This window comes from Thunnus maccoyii, chromosome 10 (genome assembly GCF_910596095.1).
Source record: "Thunnus maccoyii chromosome 10, fThuMac1.1, whole genome shotgun sequence".
Taxonomy (NCBI): Eukaryota; Metazoa; Chordata; class Actinopteri; order Scombriformes; family Scombridae; genus Thunnus; species Thunnus maccoyii.
Window position 1 is genome coordinate 23,112,226 of NC_056542.1, and position 25,721 is coordinate 23,137,946.

At 39.7% G+C, this 25,721-nt stretch overlaps 2 protein-coding genes across 6 annotated transcripts in view; one reads left to right on the forward strand and one right to left on the reverse strand.

Moving 5' to 3' along the window:
- Window positions 1-11,620, reverse strand: part of dnah5 (dynein, axonemal, heavy chain 5) — a 109,308-nt gene extending 97,688 nt beyond the window's left edge. Inside the window, exons 1-4 of one of the 3 annotated variants that reach the window (XM_042423138.1) lie at window positions 11,109-11,620; window positions 1,779-1,913; window positions 1,299-1,383; window positions 872-1,047 (exon numbers count right to left, since the gene is read on the reverse strand). In XM_042423138.1, the coding sequence (XP_042279072.1) occupies window positions 872-1,047; window positions 1,299-1,383; window positions 1,779-1,913; window positions 11,109-11,198 (486 nt within the window). In that variant the 5' untranslated portion in view covers window positions 11,199-11,620. Of the gene's footprint in view, window positions 1-871; window positions 1,054-1,298; window positions 1,384-1,778; window positions 1,914-11,108 lie in introns of all 3 variants that reach the window. The other 2 variants (XM_042423137.1, XM_042423136.1) reach the window with 2 other exon arrangements.
- Window positions 11,535-25,721, forward strand: part of triob (trio Rho guanine nucleotide exchange factor b) — a 112,020-nt gene continuing 97,833 nt past the window's right edge. For 2 of the 3 annotated variants that reach the window (XM_042423140.1, XM_042423143.1), the window contains exons 1-2: window positions 13,026-13,325; window positions 23,515-23,568. In XM_042423140.1, the coding sequence (XP_042279074.1) occupies window positions 13,256-13,325; window positions 23,515-23,568 (124 nt within the window). In that variant the 5' untranslated portion in view covers window positions 13,026-13,255. Of the gene's footprint in view, window positions 11,637-13,025; window positions 13,326-23,514; window positions 23,569-25,721 lie in introns of those variants that run through there. The other variant, XM_042423141.1, reaches the window with a different exon arrangement.

The window sequence follows — 25,721 nt, forward strand, 5'->3', positions numbered from 1 at the left end:
TGTTCAACTTTTTTTTTTTTTTTTTTTTTTACCAGCCACCATTTACAGTGAGGCTGTTTATATTAACAACAGATTTAACATTTTTGGTTTAATTATGCCCGTTTTTTGATGCTCTCACTTGCACTTACAAACCATTAATGTAGACTATTTATGACAGTGGACAAACAAAGCTTGCTTTTTGAAAATTTTAATATTAATTAATTAATATTTATTTATTTTATTATCACGATTACTATTATTTATCTGTCTTAATGAAATGAATAAAAATATACAGTGGTACCTATACAAGGATCACTTGCACCAAAGCAGGCACACTCACATAGTGGGCATATAAACACAAGCTCTCTCTCTTCCTCTCTCTCTCTCTCTCTCTCTCTCTCTCTCTCTCTCTCTCTCTCTCTCTCTCTGTCACACTGACAAACACACACACACAAGTCGTCCTTCCTCCCTCTCCTGCCGAGAGCGCCTGGTAACAAGCATGTCCTGTTATCAGTGGTGGTGATTAGTTTTGCTGCTGACAACAGGTGATCAGCAAAAATCAATAGCCAGAACTGCCCGCAGTATCAGAGTGCTAATGCCAAACCTCTCTCACTATCTCTGGATGAAAAGAAGCTGTCTTGCTTGAAGGAAACCATTTATCACACAAATGGGCTCGAAGAGAAATCACTTCCAAAAGGAATCAAAAACATGTATCCATTGCACAGTATGATTGGATAAAAGCTGAGAAGATTATCGAAAAATTCAAGGTAATGATGGTTAGTGTCTGTCAGTGACATAATTGCGGTTTCACTTTATCTTGTATCCTCCATCAACCTACACTCATCCCGGATCTCATGACTTATATTTCCCAAAACGGTGCAAACTGACTCACTCTGTGTATGTTCTCAGAGGTGATTGCCTTAGAAGTGTTGGCTCTGGTGAAGAAGACACACACTCCGGTAAGTGCCACATCCCTCCCGTCTGTCACAAACACTTTACACTTCTTGCTGCAACCAGGCTGCTGGGCAACAAGCTGAGAGGGCGTAGAGGCTGCTGCTGCTGCTGCTGCTGCTGCTGAACAAAGAAGTGGACAAAGAAGCAACGCAAGGTATCATCACAACTTTGACTTCTCTCTGTGATCTTTATGATAGGACATCTTTTGAACTGATTGATGATTGATTTCGGAGGCCTTATCAGTTACAATACAGCTGTGATTGCTGTCACTGATAGAGACAAACCCTAAAAATCATGTGTTGCAAATTAGATACAGCGTACAGATTGTGTTTATTTTTAAGCATACATGTACACATTTCCTGTACCTGCTTCTAGTGGCTCGATGTCCTGATAGTAGAACATGAGGTGTGGAAGCCCCTCAGCCACAAAGAACTGCTCCATACGGTCAATCTAAGAAAGATGAAAAGAAAACTTTCAACGCAATCAGACAAAACTCAGTCTCTTAGATGCAATCCGATGCTTGCTGTCATTTTAGTGAGGAAAGAAGAGACTCATTCAACACAACATGTTCTGTAGGGGTTTAAACAAAGCAGCGCATACATGTGCATGGTGTAACTTCAAGCAAAGTTGAAACTCTAAATTAAAACATATATCCTAACCAAATTATTTGCCATAATCCAATGCTTAACCCCACAAAACTGAACTAAAACTAAAAATACAGATGCGGCAGTGGTTTTGTATCAATAACACAATAATGCATGTTTTGAAAATGCTGCTACACCTACAGTATTTTGAAAATGTGTGGTCTACAAAAAAGACCTGTGTGAAAATCTGAGTTTGAGTACCTGATTACCCTCCAGTATGGCATCTTCCACATCAGCTTTCTCCAATCCCAGGCATGAAGCCACGATGCTGAGGACGTAGTCATGTCTTCCATCCAGCTGGGCACGCTTAGCTTCTCGCTCCTCCTTCAACTTTTGCTGAAACAAAACGTGAGGACAATTTTAATATCAGGATGGAGCCTCCAAGTTACTTTTAAATTCAGCCCAGCTCTGATTCCTTCATGATAAAAAAAAGAATATACTATGCAGTTGTACTTTTTTTCTGTGAGAGGAGAAAATAAAAACTTAAGCGATCACATGACCAAACCCAGCACAAAGCCATTAAACAATATTTCACGTACTTTGCATGTAGTGATGTGACTGTTAGTAATGACAGATGATTGAAGCTCTCCTGTGGTCGTACACATCGGCTCAGACATCATTTAAATAAAAGTCCTTTCAAAGAATCAGGGTTATGCACAGTTTTAAATGAATGAGCAGTAGGATATGTCATAAAATTGTAAAATGAGTAATCCTTAGTATATTGTACACACAGTATCCTTCCGTATCTAGCTCCACACAAGATTAACAGAAAATATCCAAAACGTGAGTCAGCGTTCCTTCAAGAATTTCAAACGCACATCTTCATTTTCATCCTTCTACTTTTGAGCAGTGCTTCCATGTCTCTCTTATGACCCTCTTAGCACCTATCCAAATGCAGCTTTCTTTGAATGCATTAAACAGCAACACAGCCAGTTTACAACAGGCCATGGCTTGCGTTTAAGTTAGTGCGACAGTAAAATCAGCCACAATGTGTTGCCAGGTTCTGCTGCTTAGTAACACAGGAACAAGGTCAGCCATTAAATTACATGAAACCTGGTGTTGCATGGTGTGTCGGCTGCAGGGTGCATTTAAATTCTCTCATTTACCCTTTCTTTTGTTTATCTGGAATTCAAACAGGGTGCTGACAAGAATAGCTCTTTCTAGCTTAAAATACTTTTTGCATTGACGTCACTTTGGTCAGACTATCTTTTAAAAGGCCCACTTCTGCAACAAAGCAGGAAACATCCTGCTGTGACTGGCCAGGCCAAAAATAGAATACTTTAGAGCCAGCCCTTTTATGTACCAGTTTGTTTAGACATTTTTCAACAACTGGATTAACAATGAGAATGACGCATTAACTGATCACCAACTTCTGTGATATTTCTCAAGTTTCTCTTTCATCCAGATTTCCCTTTCTCTCCTCTAACTTTCTTGTGATTTAAAGCAGACATCTATGTGGCTCTATGTACTTATAATTCCTTGGCAGAGGAAAGACCTATAATGTCTTGCCAAACTGCAAAGGTCCATATAGTACAGTTGAGCGCAGGGCATACATGCAAGTTACCTTTGTGAGTCCCTTGGATTGTAGTTTGAATCAGATGGGAGAAAAAAATAAATAGTGACAGGTTTTGAAGAATTGATAGAACCCTGAATAAAGTGCTGAGAGGACCATAAAAAGGAAAAAGAAAAAAAGACACAAGTCCAAAGGATGGTAAGATTAGATAGACATGAAGTGATTGAGGGAGGAAGAGAAGATGGGGGCTGAACACATGGACAAAAACACAGATACAAGGGGCATAGAGAGCTGATAAAAAAAAAGAGGAAAACCGATCCTTAAAAATGAAGGGAGAGAGACTGGTAGAGTATAAGGTGGGCAGCTGTGCATAGTGAGGAAGAAACTGAGAAAAGGAAAGCAAAGGAAGGGAAAATGGACAAAGGTGAAAAATGAACGGAAAAAGAAATAAAGGGAGGCAGAAAGGTACACTGTAACAGGTAACAACCTGAGGACGAAGAAAGAAAGCAAGAGGGAGGAAGCAAGGACTTGAACATGGAGAGAAACGAGATTGTTCAATATATGCTTCAACTCAGGAAGGTTAAGAGTCAAGGTATTGATTCTTGTTAGTAAAGGCCCGGGTAGTTAGTCATGTGAAGTCAGAGTGTGGTGGAGCATACCAACAAGTTTGGACAGGACACACGCAAACTGTGTGTGTCAACATGGTTAGCAAGAGCAGCAACACATTAGCCAGTTAGCAGCCCAGCCCCTGTCAGCTTTAAAAGAGGTCAGACGATCACCACATTGACATGCAAGCTTGCACAGAGAAAAAAGAAAAGAGCTGAAATGGGTGCACCGCTCACAAAATATGTTGAATTATTAACTTTCTCAAAAAGTATGGCAACATTTGCCAAGCACCAACAAACTGCTCTCGGGAACAGGTCACCTTGACAGAGATCTGGTTGCTAAGCAATGCAAAATTACAGGCTTGAAATTCGGTCTCAGTACATACAGTTCAGTCATTCAACTCACATATGAACTTAAACATATACTGTATATACTAAATGTAAACAGACTTTGTATTGATATTAGTGCTCTGTTATATTTCACTCCTGTAAGGTACAGCTTAAGCCAGCCAAACTTGAGAACAGGGACAAACCACAGACTGAAACCAACTGCAGCAGACCATGAGGAACATGAGCTCACACTTATCTGACCTATGTGACTTCAGCTGTATAACTCTAATTTCTAGACTAGTGATCTAATTTCTATGTTACATTTTCTGCAATGCTTAGCAGTTACATTTGGTTTCCAGCCATATTTGTGAAATAAAAAAATACAGAGTATTTTTACATTTTAGACATGATTGTTTAATAAATCAACCCAATCTAACATCATAAAATAGAAACATTTATTCAGATAATTAAAATAAATTCAAATGAACTACTGCAGAACTGTGACAATGAATCACATCAGCTTTGTTAAAGTTATACACACATTATACACACACAAACACATCATAGGTCGACCATAAAAAAAGCATATCAAGCCAACAGTTGCTGGGCGACCAGCCGTTTCACATCTTCTCTATGCTTTTACTCCAAATTGTGTAAACAGCCATCTCAGCCCAGAGACACACAATGCAGAGTAGTGCAGACTATTCAAACAAGCAGGGAAAGTCACCACTAAATGCAATACAAACACCCAAAATACACTAACCAACAATAACATGCTCCACCAATGACAATAACAGGCACACACACATATACACATGGAAGAGCCATGTAATAACAGCTACAACATTAATAGCTTTCATATGTAAAGCCCCATCCTGAGATAAGCTATGGCGAGACGGACAATCCCCATAACAAATACTGTGGCCTTTGGAATTAAGGAGAAAATAGCTGTGAAAAAATAGTGCAGCAGGTAAAATTTGGCTCAAATATAGTCTGATAATTTATCTAATATTTAAAAAGTCAATTCAAGATGCTTAAAGTGCCATGCCAAACCTTAAATCAACACAAAAAATGATTCAATTATAATCGAAATCTTCTGGGGAATAGAAACACACACTGCCAAAGTCAACACTAGTTAGACAAAGTTTTGCAGTTAGTTTTGTCCATTTAGTTTCAAATCATAGTGTGGTAAATGAACCATCATAGCCAGTACTTAGCATAATACATGAGAATTATATGGATGGGTAAACTAAAATGGCTGAGAACCCTGAAATGACACCGCAACAAAAACAACAACAGCGCTGCATGATTTCTCTTACCCGAATGAGCTTGGAAACAGTCTGTTTCCAGAGCTGTTTCCGAAACACCTGAGACATGACAGCTCCTCACCTCTCCAGCTCAAACACTTCTATATCTTCTCTATAACCTGCTATCACTTTCTCATCGAGATGTACACAGAGGAGTTGTATGCTCACACCCTCAAAGGGATTAGCCCTATCAAGTTGTCAGTGGTGACCACTGAGCCAGCTGAGCTGAGGCTATGCCTGCTTTATGTTTAATGGCCATTCCTGTCAACAGCGTATGAATTTTCACAGCCAGCTATGGTCAGGATAGATATCATCCCTTATGGACTATTCAAAATAAATGAAAAACACATCCAATTTGCGACAAGTACATCAAACGTTCACCTGCGAATGAATACTCTTATTTATAGTACACAAGCACACAGAGAGGCCATATGCAGAAAAACACACAGGTGGCCACTGTGTATGTAAGCATGCACTGTGGGCTCATAAATTAACATACAGGATTAGCACACATGCACACACACAATGTGCACACACCTCAGGTATGTTCTAACAGTATAGGCTAGCAAGCAGCCGGAACAAAGCATAGTCAAAAAAAATTAAAATAAATAAAAATCTTAATGTGCCATTTGTGTGCGGTTCTGAGTAGATTTTGTGTATAAAGAGTACTCCGCAGATTAGCACCGGACTCATGTCGAACTCTTGAGGGACAGTTTAAAAAAAGGGTAAAAATTGATGCAGCAGAGGGAGAGATAACGTCTTTTATATTCCACTCACTCAGAAGATCACAGAGATTGTTATGCTAGTAGCGGCTAATGTAGCCTCGAGCCTCTAGCCACAAGCAGAGATGTGGAGCGGACTACAGAGGGCTGGTATCCTCACTTCATTCTACCTCCACAATCCCAGATTTTAAATTTAAATTTGTAGTCTTCAACCCCAGCGGATGAATTTATCAGACTGTTTTCCTATGTATTGGTGCTCCCCAAGACTTGACCTGTGTCACCTGATGACGTACACCATGCAAAACTAGTTATAGTAAATGCTTATTTTACCGTGACATTAGTAGCTTTGGACTTTGCAAACATTGTACAAGTCACACTGCAGGGACACTGTCTTTCATGCAGTGACATTCACCTTGTTACTGGTAAAACTAAGTTAATAAAGAATTAAGTTTAGTCCAAATGTATAAAACATGGACATATTTTTTCAAAACATCAGTAACTACAAGATACAGAAAATAGATGTGGTTTTATTTTTATCCTCAAACTTGCACTTTAATGATCTACAGTATATGCATGTAAGAAAAAAAGGATTTCAGTTAATTTCTCTGGTGGTTTGTTGCGACTTCTTTATTAGCTGCTATATCTTTATCTGGTAAATAAATATATGAGACTGAGGCTGTTGTCAGATAAAATCTGCCATTATTACTCCTTGGGTAAGGCCTGCATAACCTGCAGCACACTAAAACATTTTCAAATTGGATTCCATACATACAATCTGTTTTTTCTAAGACTGCCTTGCTTTTGCCCTCTTGCGCTTTTCTATCAGCTACATTTTGATACAAGCACACAAGAGCTGTTTACTGAATCCTGTCACATTAATGATAAATTACATTTGGCCAAAGAAGCCAAGAAGCCAAGTTGTCTGTAACTTCAGAACTCTTGGGTCACCTTACCTTGTTTTGATAGTCTGGTTTAAAATGCAGCATCGTCGTCGCCCTCTCACACTGACACTTCTTTTCAAGTCATTCCACCCTCTTGATTGGCTTTGCTATTCATGACATTAGAGAATTACAGCCTCCAAACAAAGAGGACAAGACAGAGAACAAGTGGCTTTGCTACCGTATGTGAGCAATCAGCCTTCTTATTTGCCATGTGAGAAAGGTTACTGCCCTGAAATTATCAGTGTCCTAAAAGGGGACTGCTCACTAGATAATGCGGTGTTGGATGACCACCTGTCGGCAAGGTAATTGTCATGGTTCTACTCTCATCTTACAAGTCTAATATAACAATGGGATGGAGAGAGGGTGGGTGTGGAAGTGCTGATATGTTGGAATACAGTGTGGGTGGGTAACAGTTTCAGATATAACCTCTTAAAAAAAACACACACACACACACAATGCACACATGAACACAAACAGATAAAATGAATCAGTTACTGTATATTATCAGTTATAACAGTAATGACGTTCTAGTGTGACTTTGACAACATTTTAAAGGACGCCAGGTTTCCCACAGTTAACACCCTTTTAGAATATTGTATGCGCAACCACTGTATGCTAACTGACTGAAGCTAGTCATGTAGTGACTGTAGTAATCTGTGACCTACATAAAACAACAACAGAGTAAGAATATAATGTTGACAACTGACAGGCAAATCATTAGCATTTTGCATTTCATACATAGTTTAATCTAACGTGATCTAAGTATTATGTTAGAAGTCATAATTGCATCCATGGTTGATTTTTCTTTCTAGTTTCATCTCACTTTTATGTTGAGGGTTAATTTAATTTAGTGTGAAAAATGCTTAAGCAAGAATAAAGTAAGATTATAATTAAGATGATTATTGCAAAAACGGTTGATGCATGTATGTAATATATGCATTATGACTAAATGACTTAAATGATATAAAGTAATTTATCCAGTATATATACAGAACATTTGCTGGTTCCACCTTCTTAAGTGTGGGAATTTGCTGCTTTTCTCTGTTTTATGTCATTGCACATTGATTACTGTAGAGTTTTGTCAAAACAAGCAATTTCAGAATGTCACCTGGGGCTATAGTTTTGTTTTGTTTGTTTTTTTTACATTTTATAGATAAAATGATTAGTTCAAAGATATTTTTATAGATTAGTTAATAATGAAAATAATCATAAGTTGCGGGCCTAGCGGGAGTCCCTAATCATTCACCCAGTAAACACAAACGTCCACACACGCACACACACACACGCACGCACGCACGCACACACACACACACACACACACACACACACACACACACACACACACACACACACACACACACACGCACATGCACACACACAGACCTCCCACCAATTAATATAAAATTCCATTAGCTTTTACTGTGGCATCCTGCAGATGAGAAGCACTGATGGTTTGATATTGAAGAAATGATTGCAAAGCTTTGCATCTAAAAGCGGTTTGGTCATCAATTTTTCACTATGCCATGACTGATTTTCTATATTGAACTGTCTGGTTGTGAGCTGCCGTGAAACAGGAGAGGGACTATAAATTATAAATGAGGGGCTGGTGAGATCTAAGAAAGAAAGACACAGAGAGAGGGAGCAAGACACAGGAAGGTCCGGTGCTCTCCCAGAGGATCCTCACACTGACACGGATAGTTGAAACAAATCTGTTTTAAAACTAAAAACATATTGTAGCACAATATGGTCTCAGCAGCTGAAACAGCTCTGAGGACTTGATCTGCAACTCTCTTTTTATGGTAGTCACAGCTGTTTTAACCACTCCTGTGTACAACTAAAGAACCAAATCTAATAATATTTTTATACTGCCTCTATTGTCTGAGGTAATAAAACTTTCTCTACTGCCTGTTATGAGGCTGAAATAAATTGGACATAAGGAAGACAAACAGATACTGTAGAGGTTGTGTTATATTCAACTGATCCACACAGTGCAGGATTTGCTGTGCTAATCTGGCTCCATCCCATATGAAAGGCAGTTCACACTGAGTCTTTCCTTGTCACCTAACCTGTCATCAAAAGCAGACCGGCACATATTTAACAGAGAAGATGACACAACTTTCCCGCCACACTGTGACACCAGTTACTGAAAAAACACAGAACTGTCACACCAAGTATAGCAGAGTTTCCACTTTAGTCTTAACCAGAAGGCGTTTTGAGACATCGACCCTTTCACACTGACAGCTGACTGACTGCTCATTTTAGGAAGTCACAAATCCAGTATACAAGGGCTTAAGTAAAGTAAAACAGTGTCAATGATTATGTGTCAAGATCTCATTGTAATAGACCAGTATTTTCTTTTTTTGTAGTTTATGTTCCTCATTAATACTGACTGCTTTAAAACTGCATAAATAAGAGGGAGGTGTTGTGTTTGTTGGCATTTCACAAGTCATTTCTGTTTAAAATGTATGGATAAGGACACCGAGACAGACTCTATGAGCACCTGATGGTAATTTGCATGTGGATATTTATTCTAAAATTAGGGTGAAATTGAATCAATTTGAAGAATTCTTGGTCCAAATTGAAGCAGATCCACAGGGTCAGCATACCGTGGCTTCTAGTTACTGGAGAGTTGTTGATGTGTTTTGCATACTAATTGATCATGTATATCATTGTAGCCTATATAGTGCAGTATTTATCTTAAAGATGATTTGTGCCGTAGAGTTTTAATGAAGCAATGTAATTATATCAAGCGATATTTATTTTATAGCCTTTATGAAAGGTTGGGCTTTAAAGGAATGCAGAAATGTTATCAAAAACATACTACATTACAAAAATCACAAATAAAACCAAAACATAAAAAATAAATAATACTCAAATGTGAATTATGTCCCTTTAATCCTGACCTTTATGAAGGTAGAATTTGTGAAGTTCTGAAGTGATTGGGTGATTTTAACACATACAAGCAAAAAAGTTGATCTCTTGGTTTTAAATCCACTCAATTACCCTGCTATAATAACATAATTTCCCACTGATATCAATTACCATTTTAATAAAGACATAATTCCACATTAGCTGATCTAAACTTGCTTGTTCATCAATCTTGTCATCTTCATGGAACATGGTCTTACAGCAACTATGATATGAACACGCTACCATCTAGTGGACTGAGGCTCATAATACAACCAATACATAGTAAAGAAATATGCTACAGCTATTTTTGAACACTGCTGAAAGGCCAGTGGCTCAGGGGATTACTGAGTTGAAAATGAAGTGCAGATTAATTCAGTCATTACCTTCTTTTTTTTTTTTTTTACACAAGAGAGAAGAGAACCCTGATGTGAGGTTTCACTCTCCCAACTCATATCACCTTTCATTGAGTTAGTTACACCTCCTTGTGCTAGATGAAATAACTACCTGTGGTATTTTTTTCTAGACCAATGTTAAATATAACAATACATTAATTAGAAAGTTTGAGAACCTCTTGTTTACATAGAAGAAGGTGGCATTTGATCACTTTACTTGGTCTTTAATATATCAGTAATTTATCATTTCTAGCATCCCCAGTTTTGTGCTTTGTGCTAAGGTTTGTTTTAAGGTGAGCAAAGATGAAACATAGGCTAAAACTCTGATTTGTTAGACACATATATGTGACTTTCTGCATTACATTTAAACGAGCTGCAAAATATATATGTAATATATATGAAATGGGAACTGGGAACTTGGTCTGCTTTTGCATTTTTAATGAGTGCAAACAGGCCAGTTAAATGCAAAACTGTTTAACTTCATTTGGGCAACTGTGCCACCCAAATTAACAAAAAAATCCAAACCCAATGATACATTTGGAGGTATATTTTACAAATATCAAGTCAATAATAACCATTTACTAGTGTGATGATTCTTTACACAATATTGACAACCACAATTTCCAAAAGTGAATTAGGCTTAAAGAATAAATGATAATGGATTAGCCTATTATAGTGATTGAAATGGATAGGTATATCCCTTATTTCCCTCAGAGCCATACATTTAAAGAAATATCACGTTGTCATGATTATTATTATATATAGGCCTATATATTAATATATTAATATATTAATGTATTTGGGATCAAACCTGCATCTCCTTGAATAACTCCGCTGGTACAGAGGGCTGCGTGGGTCTGTTCCTGTAGCTGACTTTGGCGAGCCGAGAGCTGAAGGACATGGCTCTAACATTCCTTCACAGAAAATCAAAATCGATAATCTCAGTTCGTAACTTTATCCGCTTCTAGACGGGCGTTTTTGTCGGTCGTTTATTTAGGTTTGAGGTTTCCCCAGATTTGTTTCGTTCCTTCTACAAAACACGTTTTTTTCTCAGCGTTGGTCATGTATGTTGTTAGTGGTTTCCAAGGTAACGGGGTATCTGTGAAGGGGGCAAAGGGGCAGTGGGCTGGTCCTGAAAGAAAGTGGCTATTGCGCATTGTTCTTAGATTGTCTCAAAATAGGATAAAATGGTGTACTTGTATAAACAGTTATATAGACGGACAGAAAGAAAAATAGGATCACTGCATCACCAATGTCCAAGATTCAGCTCCAGTTGTATCAAATAGCACCTACCAGTTTGTTGGTGATTCCTGGACTAGTTGGGAACCAGATTTTTTGGGCAAGTCTCTTTAGTTACTTGGTTTTTGTTATTAGAATGTGCTCAGTGTTTAAGCCAACTGTTCTTTCATAAGTTTGTAAGTGGCATCTTAATTGCCATCTAACGCACTAGCCTAATACAGCAACACGTTGCGTTAGTTTTAACAAATGTAAGTTAGACCAACCTGTATGTTTCAGTGTATTTGTTTATAATACGGAAGTTACCGGATACATGGATAAAAAAAATAAGACGGAGGCATATTGTTTCAAACTTTCGGTTTTTAATAAATCATTGTCAGGAGCAGATAGCTAAAAACAGCTAAACAATTAGCTTAGCCAGGTGTGACAGCTAATTGCTCATTGCATTAAATGGGCTGATGACGTCACAGGCCTAACTGCTAGATATATATATATATATACATATATACACATATATACATATATAATATTATAGAACATGTATTTGTGTACAGTAGGCCTATTTAAAATATTTCAAGGATTAGTGTAGGTCTTGGATGACTGAGTTTTTGTACTTTAGACCTAGCTATTTGTAGCTATTTGCTGTCCTAATTCTCAGTATTAATTGTAGTAAACAGGACAATCGAGACATGTACACTAATCTGAATGAGTCTGTGGTCGACTCCTGAAGCAGCGCAACTTCTGACGACAATCCATAGATGGCAGCAGTGCACCGTCTTAAACTGAAAGCACTGAGTTGCAGCTGTCAGGGAGAACTAGGTTAGAATTGTGGGGCAAATGACCTCATACTGTAGCATCATCTTCATCACAAGGAGATGAAGAGAGAAACGAACAATCCCTATCTCTCTCATCATCCTTTTCACCCTCTCATCCGCCATAGAACATGGCTAGCTACTAAAAGCAAAAGAAATATTACCCTTATGAACAACATGCAATCATGTAGTAGGTCATAACTGTTAGGACGCTGAATAATGCAAAAGCAGAACTCAATGACCTCATGGGTTTATTGGGCTCGAGTTAGGAGTTCAGTTATAAAGGCCTGTACAGTAGGGTGATGAGGACTATGGGCCTACACGTCCCTGTGTGAGAAAACAGCAGGAATAAGCCTGATGTTTTGGCGTCCTAACATCTCCCATAACATCTGGGCTTGAGCTATTAGGGCATAAACTGAATGACTCCCACGCAGCCCGCATCAGCACCGCAGTGAGTGACGTTGGGGGCTGCTGATGTGCTGTGGCGCACACTAAATTTGGGTGGCGTACAATGCACCAAAACCCCCCGAAACGGAATCCCAGGATATCCCACCCCCCACCCACCCCTCAAAACGGAATAGCCCTCCTCCCTTAATCCTCCTCCCCTCAGTTTTTTTTTTTTTTTTTTTTTTTTTTACCTCCGCCTTCTCCCACTATCACCCCCCTCCCTCCTCCTCTCCCTCACGTCCCAACTCCGGAGCGCCGCCGATCGGTCGCCAGGATTTTCCCTTCTCGGCCAAAATGGAGGAGGAGGTCTTTCGCTTAATGAAGGGAGCACAGCTTGTATGACCGGATCTGCTTCAATGAAAGGCGTTAGGATCCGCTTTTGCTGATAAATAATTCTTGTTAAAATAAAAAAAAAAACCCTTTGAGGATTTCTAACGCGATTTCCACAGAAGCGACCACAGCCATGAGCGCAGGAGAGGGACTAGATGAGGCTGCGAAGGACGCGGCAGACATAGCGGCGTTTTTCAAATCCGGTAAGTCGGGAAGGGGCGAGTCTGGCTCCGGGAGAGCCACAGTAGAGCTGTCGCAGTGATCACTGGTGGTCTGCCACATTGTTGCCATAGATGACTAAAACCACTGATGGATTTCATGGGCGAGACGTGTAGCCTACTGTGCGTCGGACATGCTGGAGAGATGCGCACGGCTTGTAGTTATTTACCACATTTTAGTCCACTGACTTGTCATTGCACAGCATTTGATGACAACAGCATGATTGACACCTCCCGACATATGTGCTTTTGATTATTAGGCAGTGACCCAATTTTGGTGTAGACCAAGTAGGCTACAAGGTGTGGATGGTTACAGCTCGACCACAGTCTCTTCGGGCTGTACGACTATTTCGACGGTACAGCTTGTATCCATCACGAACCCCTTGGATGTGGGCAGAACATTTTTTTTAAATGTCTTTCTTTAGACGCTGTAGATTGAACAATGTTGTAAACCTATGATATCTCATGCATCACTTTCAACTCCGGCCCCCCCTCCTAGATCTGATGCACGGATACAGGCTAGGCCATGAACGCACGTATGGGCAATAGGTTGCACTCTACGTACTGGGCCTGTTTGATGTGATGGCATCATCATAACAAATAAGGATAGGCCTGCCTACCTTATTACTCTGCATCCAAAACATAAACACCTTTTATGGGTTCCTGTAGGCCTGCACTGGTGCCTGACATCAGCCTAATAGTAACACAAGGGGGCTTGTTCTGTCATGGATTTTACTGTGATGGTGCTTGTGAGCAACATCATTATCTATTTAACTTATAGTTGTAAGTGCATGGTGTGATGTAATGGTAACATTTCTTTACCAGGAATAGTCACATACTGCTCTACAATAAGAGCTAGTATGAATATACCATTCCTATAAGAAGGTAGGTTTGGGCTGTGATATTGGTATATTTTCTAAGATATTCTGTATCATAAGATGTTTTTTTTTCTCTTTGTAACAAAGACATCTCTAAAAAATGTGAAAACACTGTATATCAAGTTCTACAGCAGGGACTTTTCCACGTAATGTGTTGAGATTAGATATTGTTTTCTTCCTCTAGCTTTCACCTTCCTGGATTTTACCCACAATCAAGCCCTCGCTTGTTCTAACCTCATTGAATACCGTTTTAACCCTATCTGACACGTGCGTTAGGAGGACTGTGAGTGCTGTTGAAAGGTACATTTTAAGGCAAAAGTCCAGTGTGGGGAAAGATGTCGCCACTATTAGAGCAGGACCACCACTGATACACACCAGAAGAAGCAGCTGTCTCTCTCTCTCTCTCAGCTGTTTCTCTCTATGACACCTGGTGCCTTGGGGTCTGCTGTTCACCATCTCCACACATGCAGGGACACACACACACACACACACACACAAAGCATTTGCACACATCCACCTAAGTGCATATGATTCAATAACTGCAGCAGCTTCCATGTGCTGTATACACACACATATACTTCATTCTTTTTTTTGAAAAAAGTCTCTAAACCGCATACTTTCTTCTAGAATTTGCCTCTGCCAGTCAGACGGTTAGGAATGTTGTCAAAATGGATTGTATTCAAATGCTACAGTCTCTCTTACGGTTGGTTGGATGCCTGCCAATGTATTTTCCTATAGCTGTGTTGTATCAGGCAGGAAAGTTGGCTCACAGTGAAGTTGGACTGCTTGGATGTTTATATAGCGGCAAACGCAGTTCATACAGTATTCATGATGGAGACAGAAATAGGTTATGGCCTCAGGAAACTTTTATAAGAGACTATTATGAAGAGCAAGTATGGAAAAAAAAAAAGTTTCTGGGTTGTTAAAACGGAGAATAGCACTAAATGCTGAGTGAAGAACGTCTAATAGCTATGTGTGGGCAGCCGAAATCAGAAGTGTTTTCTTTTAAAAGCTCCCATTCATCTTGTTGAGTTAATGCGTTATCCTTTCATGCCACTGTATTGGCACACAAAGATGGACGTACTGGAAGGATGAAGAGAATACAAGATATATCAGTGAATTTAGCCATTCACGGCTCTTAATGTGATGTTAATTGGACTGTACCCTCCCTCTTCTTTAGCCTTATACCTTGAGTTAATGTTTTAATCACTTTACATCATTCATATTTTTGATCTCTTCGTGCACTTTATCAATCTAACATTCCAGACATCGGACACAGACAGTGTAAACAGCTATCCATTCATTCATTTAATTTACCATTTTGGTTGAGTAATCAATGCCATCCTTTCATTTTATTCCTCCGCTTTTGTATTTCTTGACTCAGTCTTAAGTATTCAATATTATCAATCACAAATACACATCTGCAGCCTGCAGACATGGTATGATATGTCATTCATTCCTTCATTCATACATGCATGCTATGTATTCCCCATCTTTCTTATAGCTCCGCTGTGCAAGAGCAGTAGTAATGGCCATCACACCCCCCACAGCCTCTCCAGCAGGCTCCCTAATTGCTGCCAGCTTGTTGCATGTTAAAATCTTGGCACACAGCTGCTCATCCTCGTTGATCCCAAGCACTTTATTTCTGGGGCTCTGTGGATGTGTTTGTGTGTTTTGTTTTTCCGCGGCCCTGGTTGCAATGTAGTTAGCCAGTGAGGGCTAGGATGTAGCAGGTCATTCTACTTAACAAGTTGTATCTAAAGTGTACTGAAAGCTGACTGAGTTGCTTGATCACTGACTGAGAGGCTGACTTAGTAAGAGACTTACTTACCGACTGGCTGGATAACTGAATGACTGAGTGACTGAGTTTGTAGCTGAGATTTGAGACGCCCCAGATGGTTTGTTGTGATCTCGCGAATCCAGCTGTGTTGCGAGGTAGCGTCAGAGCACCGAGTGTTTCAAAGTCCTATTCTTTTAAAATTTCACTAGTTTTTCCACTTGCTTCACCTGAATGAATAATACCATCGTCAGCCCTCGAAAATACTTGATGTTCCTCTCTGCTTGATTATTTTCAGTGAGCAGATGGAGCTCCATCTCTGAGTCCCACACTGTTGCTGTGGATCACAGCTCAGCCGCTGAGTCACTCTCCCAGGTTGCTCATGCCTTGACTTAAAGTCCAATCCCGGAATTGTTACAGCTGGTCAAAGATGAGAAATATTCAACTGCTTTCTTGAACATTTTGAAGACAGAAACTAAGTTGTTTAACCTTTTTTTTTTTTTGATTCAATCATACGTATCTGTCCAGACACACATAACTCCAGATTTGCAAGCAGTTGCAGCAGAAAGCATTTAACACAATACAACTCTTCATGGCTATATTTAGTTGTTTACCATCCCTTGTACATGTATAAATACCACAATCAGTTGACTTTTAGACCAGAAATATTTCTGCATTCTGGTTTGAATAGAGTTGATGATAGTACTCCTTTGTTTCCTGTTTGAATTATGGGTTTGGACTTCAGTCAAGCCTTCTTCAAAATGAGGCATCGCAGCCAAATAACATACATGATGACTGCTGAGAGCTCACGGGAAAGCTTAGCACCATGTCCCCTCTGAACTTTAACTATTGGGTAATTTGTAATCAGGGCAAGTTGCTGATAACTTGAGGTTTGCTCAGTTGTGAAGCAACCAGCAAACAGTCAGGAAAAGGCATTTGAGTGTGGAAGTTGTGTCCTCTGTGTAGATGGTGTATTGTTGTCAAATATATTCCAGCTGTTGGTGCAGCACTGGAAGCAGCTATGAATAGAGTAAATTCAAGTATACCTCTCTGGAATGTTATCTGCTTATATATCCTTTTAAATATCAGCAGTAAGGCTAGTATAGGTCTGCAATACTTTGGTTTCTTGGCTTCATCTTTTATCTGGCATTACTTATACAGCTTTTGCATGCATGACCCAGGAATATCCGGGTATTGGCCTTTGCTGACACCTTCTAATGTCATCAAAGATATAGTACATGTTGGTGCTTTTTGTTTAACATAGCTGACGACTTTAAGCTCGCGTCACCAGCGGTGTGGATTACACACTCCATTTTTACAACAAATGGAGCAGAACTTGACTATGGTCTAAATCTAGAACAATTTTCAGGGCCAACAAATCCAGCTCAACCCATCCCCATCGGTGATTTGCTGATAATTTTCCCAAAGTTTGTAGACTATTAGAGGTTGAAAGGCTTGTTATAAAAATACTGGACTACAATGTATTATTTGATGCATCAGCATACCTTGATGTGCTGTAAATTGTCGCAATACAGAGCTGCAGTAGAGTCTTTCTATTCATAACTCTCCATGATTAGCTCACCATCAACTAAAATCATCCACTCACTAGTGATGTATTAGATCTTTGATTAACCTCTGTTAAATATATCGAAGTCCTGTGCAGAGAGACATCTAGGCAAAACCAAAAATAACATGTGCACAATAGCCTATTTTTAAAGGTATTATTTCATTGATAGTCTCTCGAGTGATGTGTAATGAAATTACTGGGCCTGTCCAATAGTATTATTGTACAGGACTGCACTGTGAAACTCAATTGACATAAAAGCAACCAGATGCATGCTGGAATCAGATTAAATAACTGTCATAACAACAAGCCATATCCCCATTCACTCATAACTGCACTGGTCATAAGACACTGGTCATCAGTCATAACACCCATATATGTACTGTGTGTTATGAGACATAGGAGATGTAATATTTACAGTGTGAAACTGGCTTGTTTTTCTATCCATTTCCAATATTGCAGACAGGCTTTCAACTGCATATCAGTAGTTTGGCAGTGTTGAATAATAGATTTTTATAGGCCAAGAGAATAATTTATAGGCTGGAACAGAAGACACTACCTCTGTTGTCTTGTTGTAGTTCTGTTTAGAATGATTATAAACATATTGCACAGACAGCTTGTACTCTAATTAGACTGAAAGTTAAAAAAAAAAAGAATCTGACAATTAAATCAACACTGATAACATTTGTTGCAGCTCTCAATGCATGCTATATTTAATAGCTTGTCTGTCAGAGCAATTTGCATTGAAGGTAGAACCGAGGTGTCAGCATCAACAATTGCAGCGTCAGTATTGACAACACAGCGAGCACATTTTCCACTGTGCCCAAAATGAACCCAGTGACCTATGCCAGTGCAGGCTGTAATGGAAGCCAAATCACTGAGCAGTGATTCTTCAATTTTCTTCCAGCGTACTCATAGTTGATGAAAGCATAATGACCTAATGTTATCTTGCATACCCAAGCAGAGATCTTGCTTGGAAAACATAGGATAGAGGGAAAAGAGAGTGAAAGAGAGGACATGACATACTTATAGGGACAAACAAGCCTTCACTCATCAAATTATAGAGCTTAAGCTTGGGTGGAGCACACCCTGCAAAATGTAGGCTACCCTGCTCTCCATGATGCTGAAACCTTACGGTTACATCCAGGGGCAGCCTAATTGGCAGTTGGTCATGGTTAAGGACTATAAGCGTAGATTGGCGTTGCCTGCGCTGCTGAATCGTCAGGGCCTGCACGCAGTCTGTTATCTCATGTATTCAACTCAAGAGGCAAGAGTTTGCAAACATGTATACATTCATTATCTTTATCTATGACATCCAGACTTAAGCTGTGTTCATTCAGCTCAGATGAACAAATGTATTTTGTTATTATGAAAGAAACAGTCTCAACATTTCTGATAAATATGACCAGCTTGGCAGATATAAACCAATGATCTCTTGCATAGCAACCTCTGCATTATCTAGGAGAACCGAAAGTGCCGGATGAGAAGTTGTTTTGGCTTCTTAGCGTGACCTTTTGTATTCTATTATTCAGTATTTGAGTTCACCAGCAGGATGTTTCGCGATTTTGCAACAGTCCATTAGTATGTCAACAAAATGAATTGTTTGCGTGTGTATGAAAGGTTATTTTAAAGATGGATGGTTCAAAAACTCTGCAGACCCAAAAAAAAAGCCAAAAAATAAAACATACCTAGATATTACCATGACACTCACAGCTGAGAGCCAGGGAGTGCTCACTTCAAACTATACAAAACAGTGTGGCATAGGTCGTGACCCATGGCACTGCACTATAAATCATATAATCAGCGACCTGTAACCGATAACATAATCAATTTAGGAAAGACAAAGGAAACTATTGTCAGTCTTAGAATGATGAAATGCAAATGGTCACATGGCTAATAAGCAGTTAGCATCATAAAACAAAAATGAGCAACAACGAGCGAGAAGAGGCAGTTTCCTCCTCCTCTCCTGAGTTTATATAAAAAGCCTACTGTATGCTACCAATAAGGACCAGATGTTGGGATGCTTGTTATAGCCCATTCCTCTCTTAGTTTTTATTGGAGAGTTTTATGGAGAAGACAATCACGAAGGTAGCACTGCTAGAGGCAATTACCTGTTTTACAGCCAGACCATGCTGATCGATCTCATCAGAGACTCTCGACCTTTTTTCGAGTGGTAATACACTTTACAGTCATGTTACCCTCCTCCAGCTCACCAAATTATTGATCGTTTTCAAATGTCATGTATATATGGGGACTAGGCCTTTCCTTTTTTTTTCAACACAGAGAAATGTGCAGATTTGTTTTAACTCCGATGAATATGATCAAATATTTTAGCTTGTCTTTCATTTTCTGGACAGTTTGAACCAAGTCACCCCTGAGCTCAACCTCACATGAAAGACTGGAGACTGGTTGAGAGCTCAGTGGTATAATATGTGGGGCTATTTCTTTGTTCCACTATGTATTTTACAGTAAGACACATTTTCCCCATCCATTTATTTAAAGTGATACACATACAATCATGCAGAACATGTAAAACAAAGGCCTTTAACTATGTATCTAACTAATGTAATACTGAGAATGACTAGTTTTTTTTCCAGCCATCATGGTTGAAATCAATTGAATACTCCTCTTTATACATAAAAGATATTGGCTGGCAGCCTTATGTCGATAGTCAGGAATTCCAATAGGTCGGTAATGTGTTTTGTAGGATGCCTAAGTGTAGCCTATGGGACAGCTTCATTACCTCACACACATACACACGATGCACACACATGCACAGAGGTATAAATCACTATATCCCACCCATGTCGCCCAGGGCCCTGCAAGCAAGGAAGAAGGGGGGGATGGAGGGATGGAGTGAATAAACCAGGGATGGAGGCATAGGAGGATTGCGGGTCATAAAAATAGGCTGTGGGCTGGTCTGTGTGTCTCCTGCAAATCCCCCATCTGATAAGAGAGAAACCTCTATCAGTCAACTGCAGACTCCCACCCGTTCTATCCTTTTTCATTCCTTTCATCGCCTCCTCCACTCTCTTCCCACACAGCTTTCCATCATTACCTCATACCTTGCCTCTGCTCAGGGTTGTCACATATTGAAATAATGATCCTGTTTTATAATATCTTGCCCGTTGTTTTTGAAATACAGTTCGGTGACACATAACAGGAAAAAACAATCTTAATTGTCTTAATAAGGTGATTTAGTATTATGTCAAGATGAAAAAGTCATGTTAGAACAGCTTTATTATCTCTAATTTCAATAAATGATGCAGATAGCAGCAACGAGAGAAGATTGCATTAATAAAACGATGACTGTAATCAATCCTTCCACATTACTACTCCTTCTAATCCTTTCTTCTGTCACCTAATACCCCTATAGCAGATATCTCAATCCTCAATGCCCATACTTCCACAGCTCCTCCCATATCTCCTCTCCCATTCCCTACAGCTTAAACCAAGGAAGCATCTGGATCTGGTATCTGAAGTCACAAGCCTCCCACGACGCTCTGTGCTTTTTTTTTTTTTTAAGAATAGCACTTTGACAGCAGCCACAGACTCATAGAGTTCCTGAGACGCACACACACACATGCAGTGCTTTCAGAGAGAGGTTCACTGTCAGTAAGTCAAGTGTCAAAATTTGTGTTGCTTTTTCATCCATCTTTCTTGTTTTGTATATTGAGACCACTCCTCTCCTCATGTATCAGAAAGGGTCACCGGAGTTCATTCGCAATCGTGCGGTATGTTTCATACTTTTGTCTTTTTTCTGTGGTTTTAGGATTATTTGCTATTCATTTTTTATGAGATTGTTAGTGTAGCAATTTCTTTCAATAATTCATAAACTCTCACACACAGTAGTAGTACCTGTGACTTCAGGCACCAGATCCACGCGCTTTACTGCATTTCCCCGCACTAATGGTATGTTTTACTGTTTTAGCAGAAAAGCTGAGGTCTTATTTCAGCCAGTATGAAAAGAAAAAAAGTACAAAGCAGGACATGGACTCAGTTTTCGTAAAATCAAAGCAAAGCCTGTGTGTTTGCGCGCAATACATGTGTGAGCTTGTATGCTGCCTGAGAATGCTTGTCTTCTGTCAACAGCTGTGCTCAGTCTGTACAACAGGAACTGTGTAGTCTCTCTTTCTCTCAAACACACACACACACACACACATACACACTTTAACATTCCCTCTTGCTTTGAAGACAGCAGCAGGCTCTGATCCCTGTCGCGTGAACAGTGCCAACCCAGTGCTCCTCTGGCTTAGGGAGGCTAAACTGCCGCTTGGCCTCTCTGGCTTCGGATAAAATAGGTTGAGGATCAAACTTCACATCCCATCCTACTGTATAGGCTTGCAGCAGTACTTACTGTTCAATTGGTACCGCTCTAGTAGAAACACTGCCAATTTTGTTGTACTTTTACAGCTCACTGTTGTTTATTTTGTCGGTGTTGCATTCACACATAGAGGTCAGGCTAAAGCTTGTTGCCAATAAAATGCTGAATGCTCGCACATAAAAAAAAAATATCATCTTTTTATTGGAAGATTACATCTTTCTTCTCTCCTTCACTGACTCCCCCCCTGTCTGTGTGTCCATGCTGCCACCTAATCCCAGCCTGGCAGCACTTGCTGACCATGATTTTGCCAGATAAGATCTGTACATTCCACCATACTGTAAAGGTGATTAAACACTTATCCTCTTCCACATACTTTTGCTTCACTTCAAACACACCTTACATACAAATGAATTCCAAATGCATGTAAGGCCTCGGAAATTCTGTTATGATGGATGAGCGCTCTTCACCGGACCAAACACACTACACTGTATAAAATGAAACATACAGTGTGTGAACAGGTGCTTACTGTAATCCTCGCTAGGCAGCAGCATATGCCAGGCTGTTCTTTTCAGAGATGCAGCCAAGGAGAAGCCAGAGTGGAGAAGAACTAAGCTGCTCCCGTCCCTCATTCCCTGCCTTCCCTCTCCGTTATCTCGTCAAACTATAGCGTCCTACTGATGAGTGACCCAGAAAAAAGTTTGTCTGTGGCCAGATACAAGATGCATGCGAGCCCAAATAAAGTATTAAGCGTGGCTTTGGAGTCAGGCTGTAATGAATATTTATTTCCAGGATTAATGTCATAGAACACTTCTATGTTATCTTCTATGTTCTTATGTTAAAGGTTCATTTTTCTATCTTAAAAGAAAAAAGCTTAGCAGTTCGTCCATAATGAATCAGTCGTTAATCAATCCTGAATCGATCGTAACGCTCAAACTGACGTCACTTATTCCAGCAATGCAGTTCACGCAGAACCCAGTTCTATTACAAACTTAGAATAACAACACCACGCAGGCTGCTTGAATATTCTTAACATTTTATCTCCCTGAAGATGTTTCCTCAGGCATTAGATATACAGATATACAGTACCTGCTATATTTAAATGATTCGTTCCCTTATCAGCTTGTGTGCGGAGAGTCATGCATGTGTGTGTGTGTGTGTGTGTGTGTGTGTGTGAGGGGGGGGAGTGTGAGCATATAGGGTAAAGAAGAGAGAAAAATGCACAACCTGTATAGTTTGCATCTACTGGGACGTTTTCACTCTAATGTTGAATGTATAGCTGCGGTTCATGTTCTGCAACAGCATATATTACATGTGCATTTATACATTTTTGTGCACATGTACAGTGTGTGTGTGTGTGTGTGTGTGTGTGCACGTGTCCGCTACGTGCAGCATGTCTAATGGTGTTTTATCTCAGGGAGCGACTATCCAGATACTTAGATCAAAGAGCTGCTCCACAATTGCTCACTCTCTCATTTGTACTCTATAATCACAAAGCTCTGACTTCTGACACTAAAACATAGTGAAGGCTGAGGTATAGCTTTAGTCGGTCACAGGACAGTCCTTTCATATTTTTTTTTCCCTGTGTTAAACTCACATTATCTTAATTTTCCATCTCTCTGTCTCTTTTTTAGATTGCTCTCTTGCAAAATGTGAATCCAAACTGGATGGCCCTGGTCAAACCTCAGGTAGGCCTCATTGTTTGTCACACAGTCATGGGGAACCAATTGGGAATTTCCTTTCCAGAGCAGGAAGTGTGCACATGATTTGTTAATTGCTCATGCTAAATATCCTTATCTCTGTTTCTTGTTAGTCATATCAGTGAATTTGTCAGTGGAATTCCAGTTGAAAGTGGGAAACAACGATTTTCATGTTTAAGGAAGCTCCTGAGCTCTGTGAACTGTGTCTTTCTGTTCGGCAAGAGGAGAACTGCTGCAGCAGAACGCCATGGATGAGACAGCGTGTTTGTGTGTAGCTAATGTTCGCATGTGTGAGTGTGAAGGAGACATAGCTGAAACATTAAGAACACCATGTACCATGCCCACTTTAAGTAAAATGTTATGTTCCATCAAAGCTCCACTGCATCAAATCCCATTAGACTCAAGCTTCTCTGTGGCATCAGCTAGCAACCATGACCTTCTGGGTTCACATCCCTAATGCCTCAAGGACATATGTACTAAAAATACAAAGGTCACTCTCTCTAGGGTGACTTGTTTTTTGTTTTTTTAGGTATGAAGGGGGCTTTAAGTGGCCCATATGAGGGTATGTATGTGCACAGATTATCCTAAATGAATGTAGGCCTGGTTCCTCAGCCTTAGATTATTCAGTTTAATCTCTCTTGGACTAAAACGCATTGCAAGTGTTTAGAGCTTTTCCATAGAAAGTCTAAATTGAAAGGCTTATTGGCGTAATCTGTGCGAGAGAAACTGGCATTTAGTAGCAGAAAGTGCATTCGTGATGTAGTGTAGCCAAGAAAGAACACATGGAAAGCAATTTTTCAGATTTTTTTTATGCATGTTGTGAGTTCTATTAGATTGTAGCAGGAGGAGAGTGGCAGGAATGATTGTAGACACATGCAGAAATTGTCAATGTGTTTTGACCTGATGTTTTCTAATTAGGTCATCCAGGGATGAACATTTTACAAGACCATTTTCAATTGATGGCCTGGCCTATTATTCCCAATTGCCAGAATCCGAATGGGTGTTAATGGGAAATGGTTGTGACGTGCCAGACAAATCCTGTGCATAGGCCTGCTGCCCAAAAACCCTTGAACTTCGTCCCTGAGGCTGATTCACAAAAATGAGAGAGCCAGTGGTTTCTTTGTGTATTTTAGTTTGAATTAGACAGAAATTCATGAGCTGTTCACAGTAAATCTGAGGTAATCAGGTTGTACTGGCCATTTCTCCCTGATGGTACATCGTTATTTTTCAATCACTCTGAACAAAATGTATTTGCTGTTGAATTAAGTGTCAATTTAGAATTCAGCTTAATTGCCCGAATTGCTCCGTCGCACTGTAATGTGGAATTGCAGATGTAAAATGAAGACTAAGTCATCTTTCAGTTATTTATTAGCTGATCTCGCACGTTCAAAACATAGTGTGTGCTGAAGGCCACCACCGAGCATTTCTTATTTGTATATACAAAGCATACAAATGTGGATATGTGTGGTTTTGTCTGTGCGTCTGTGTTAGTGGGTCAATATACTGCACATACACAGCAAGGCTGACCAAATGTTCTGGCAGTTTGAAATCCTATTGTCTCATTTTTGTCTGCCTCCTCCCAACCTGTCATAGCTACATCTGTTCATCATATTTTTGTAAATGTTAGTCTTGCCTCCATGTTACTGGGCTAGTTTTGGATTATTTGTTGTTTCCTTTCAAAGGATTGGATGCAACCTCAACCGGATACTTCCTGTTTTCCAACTCTAGTTTGGCTTGTTTGGCCAACCTGTTTTGAAAAACACTGGTCTTATCATGATTTTGGACTTGTTTTGCTCTGAACTCCCATGTTTTGGTCGGAACTCTCCAACTATGCGTGCGTATATGTAGAGGAGCAGCTTGTCCATGTGGGCTTGTAAGTTTAAGTGGGCAATGTGTCTTGACTGACTGTAGAAAAAAAAGGATGAAATCAGGTGTCAAGGAGATCACAGCACTTGCAGCCTATTATACTATATGCTTAACAGTGATATAGACCAGTGATATCACTGTCTGTATACAATTTTGGACAAAACAAAGCTACAGTAGGCAGTGCTAGATAGCTTACCTAGAATTAAAAGACAATACATGAAGCCTTTCCTGAAAAAGCAGCCTTTATCCACCGGTGGTTCTTCATGGCTAAAAGG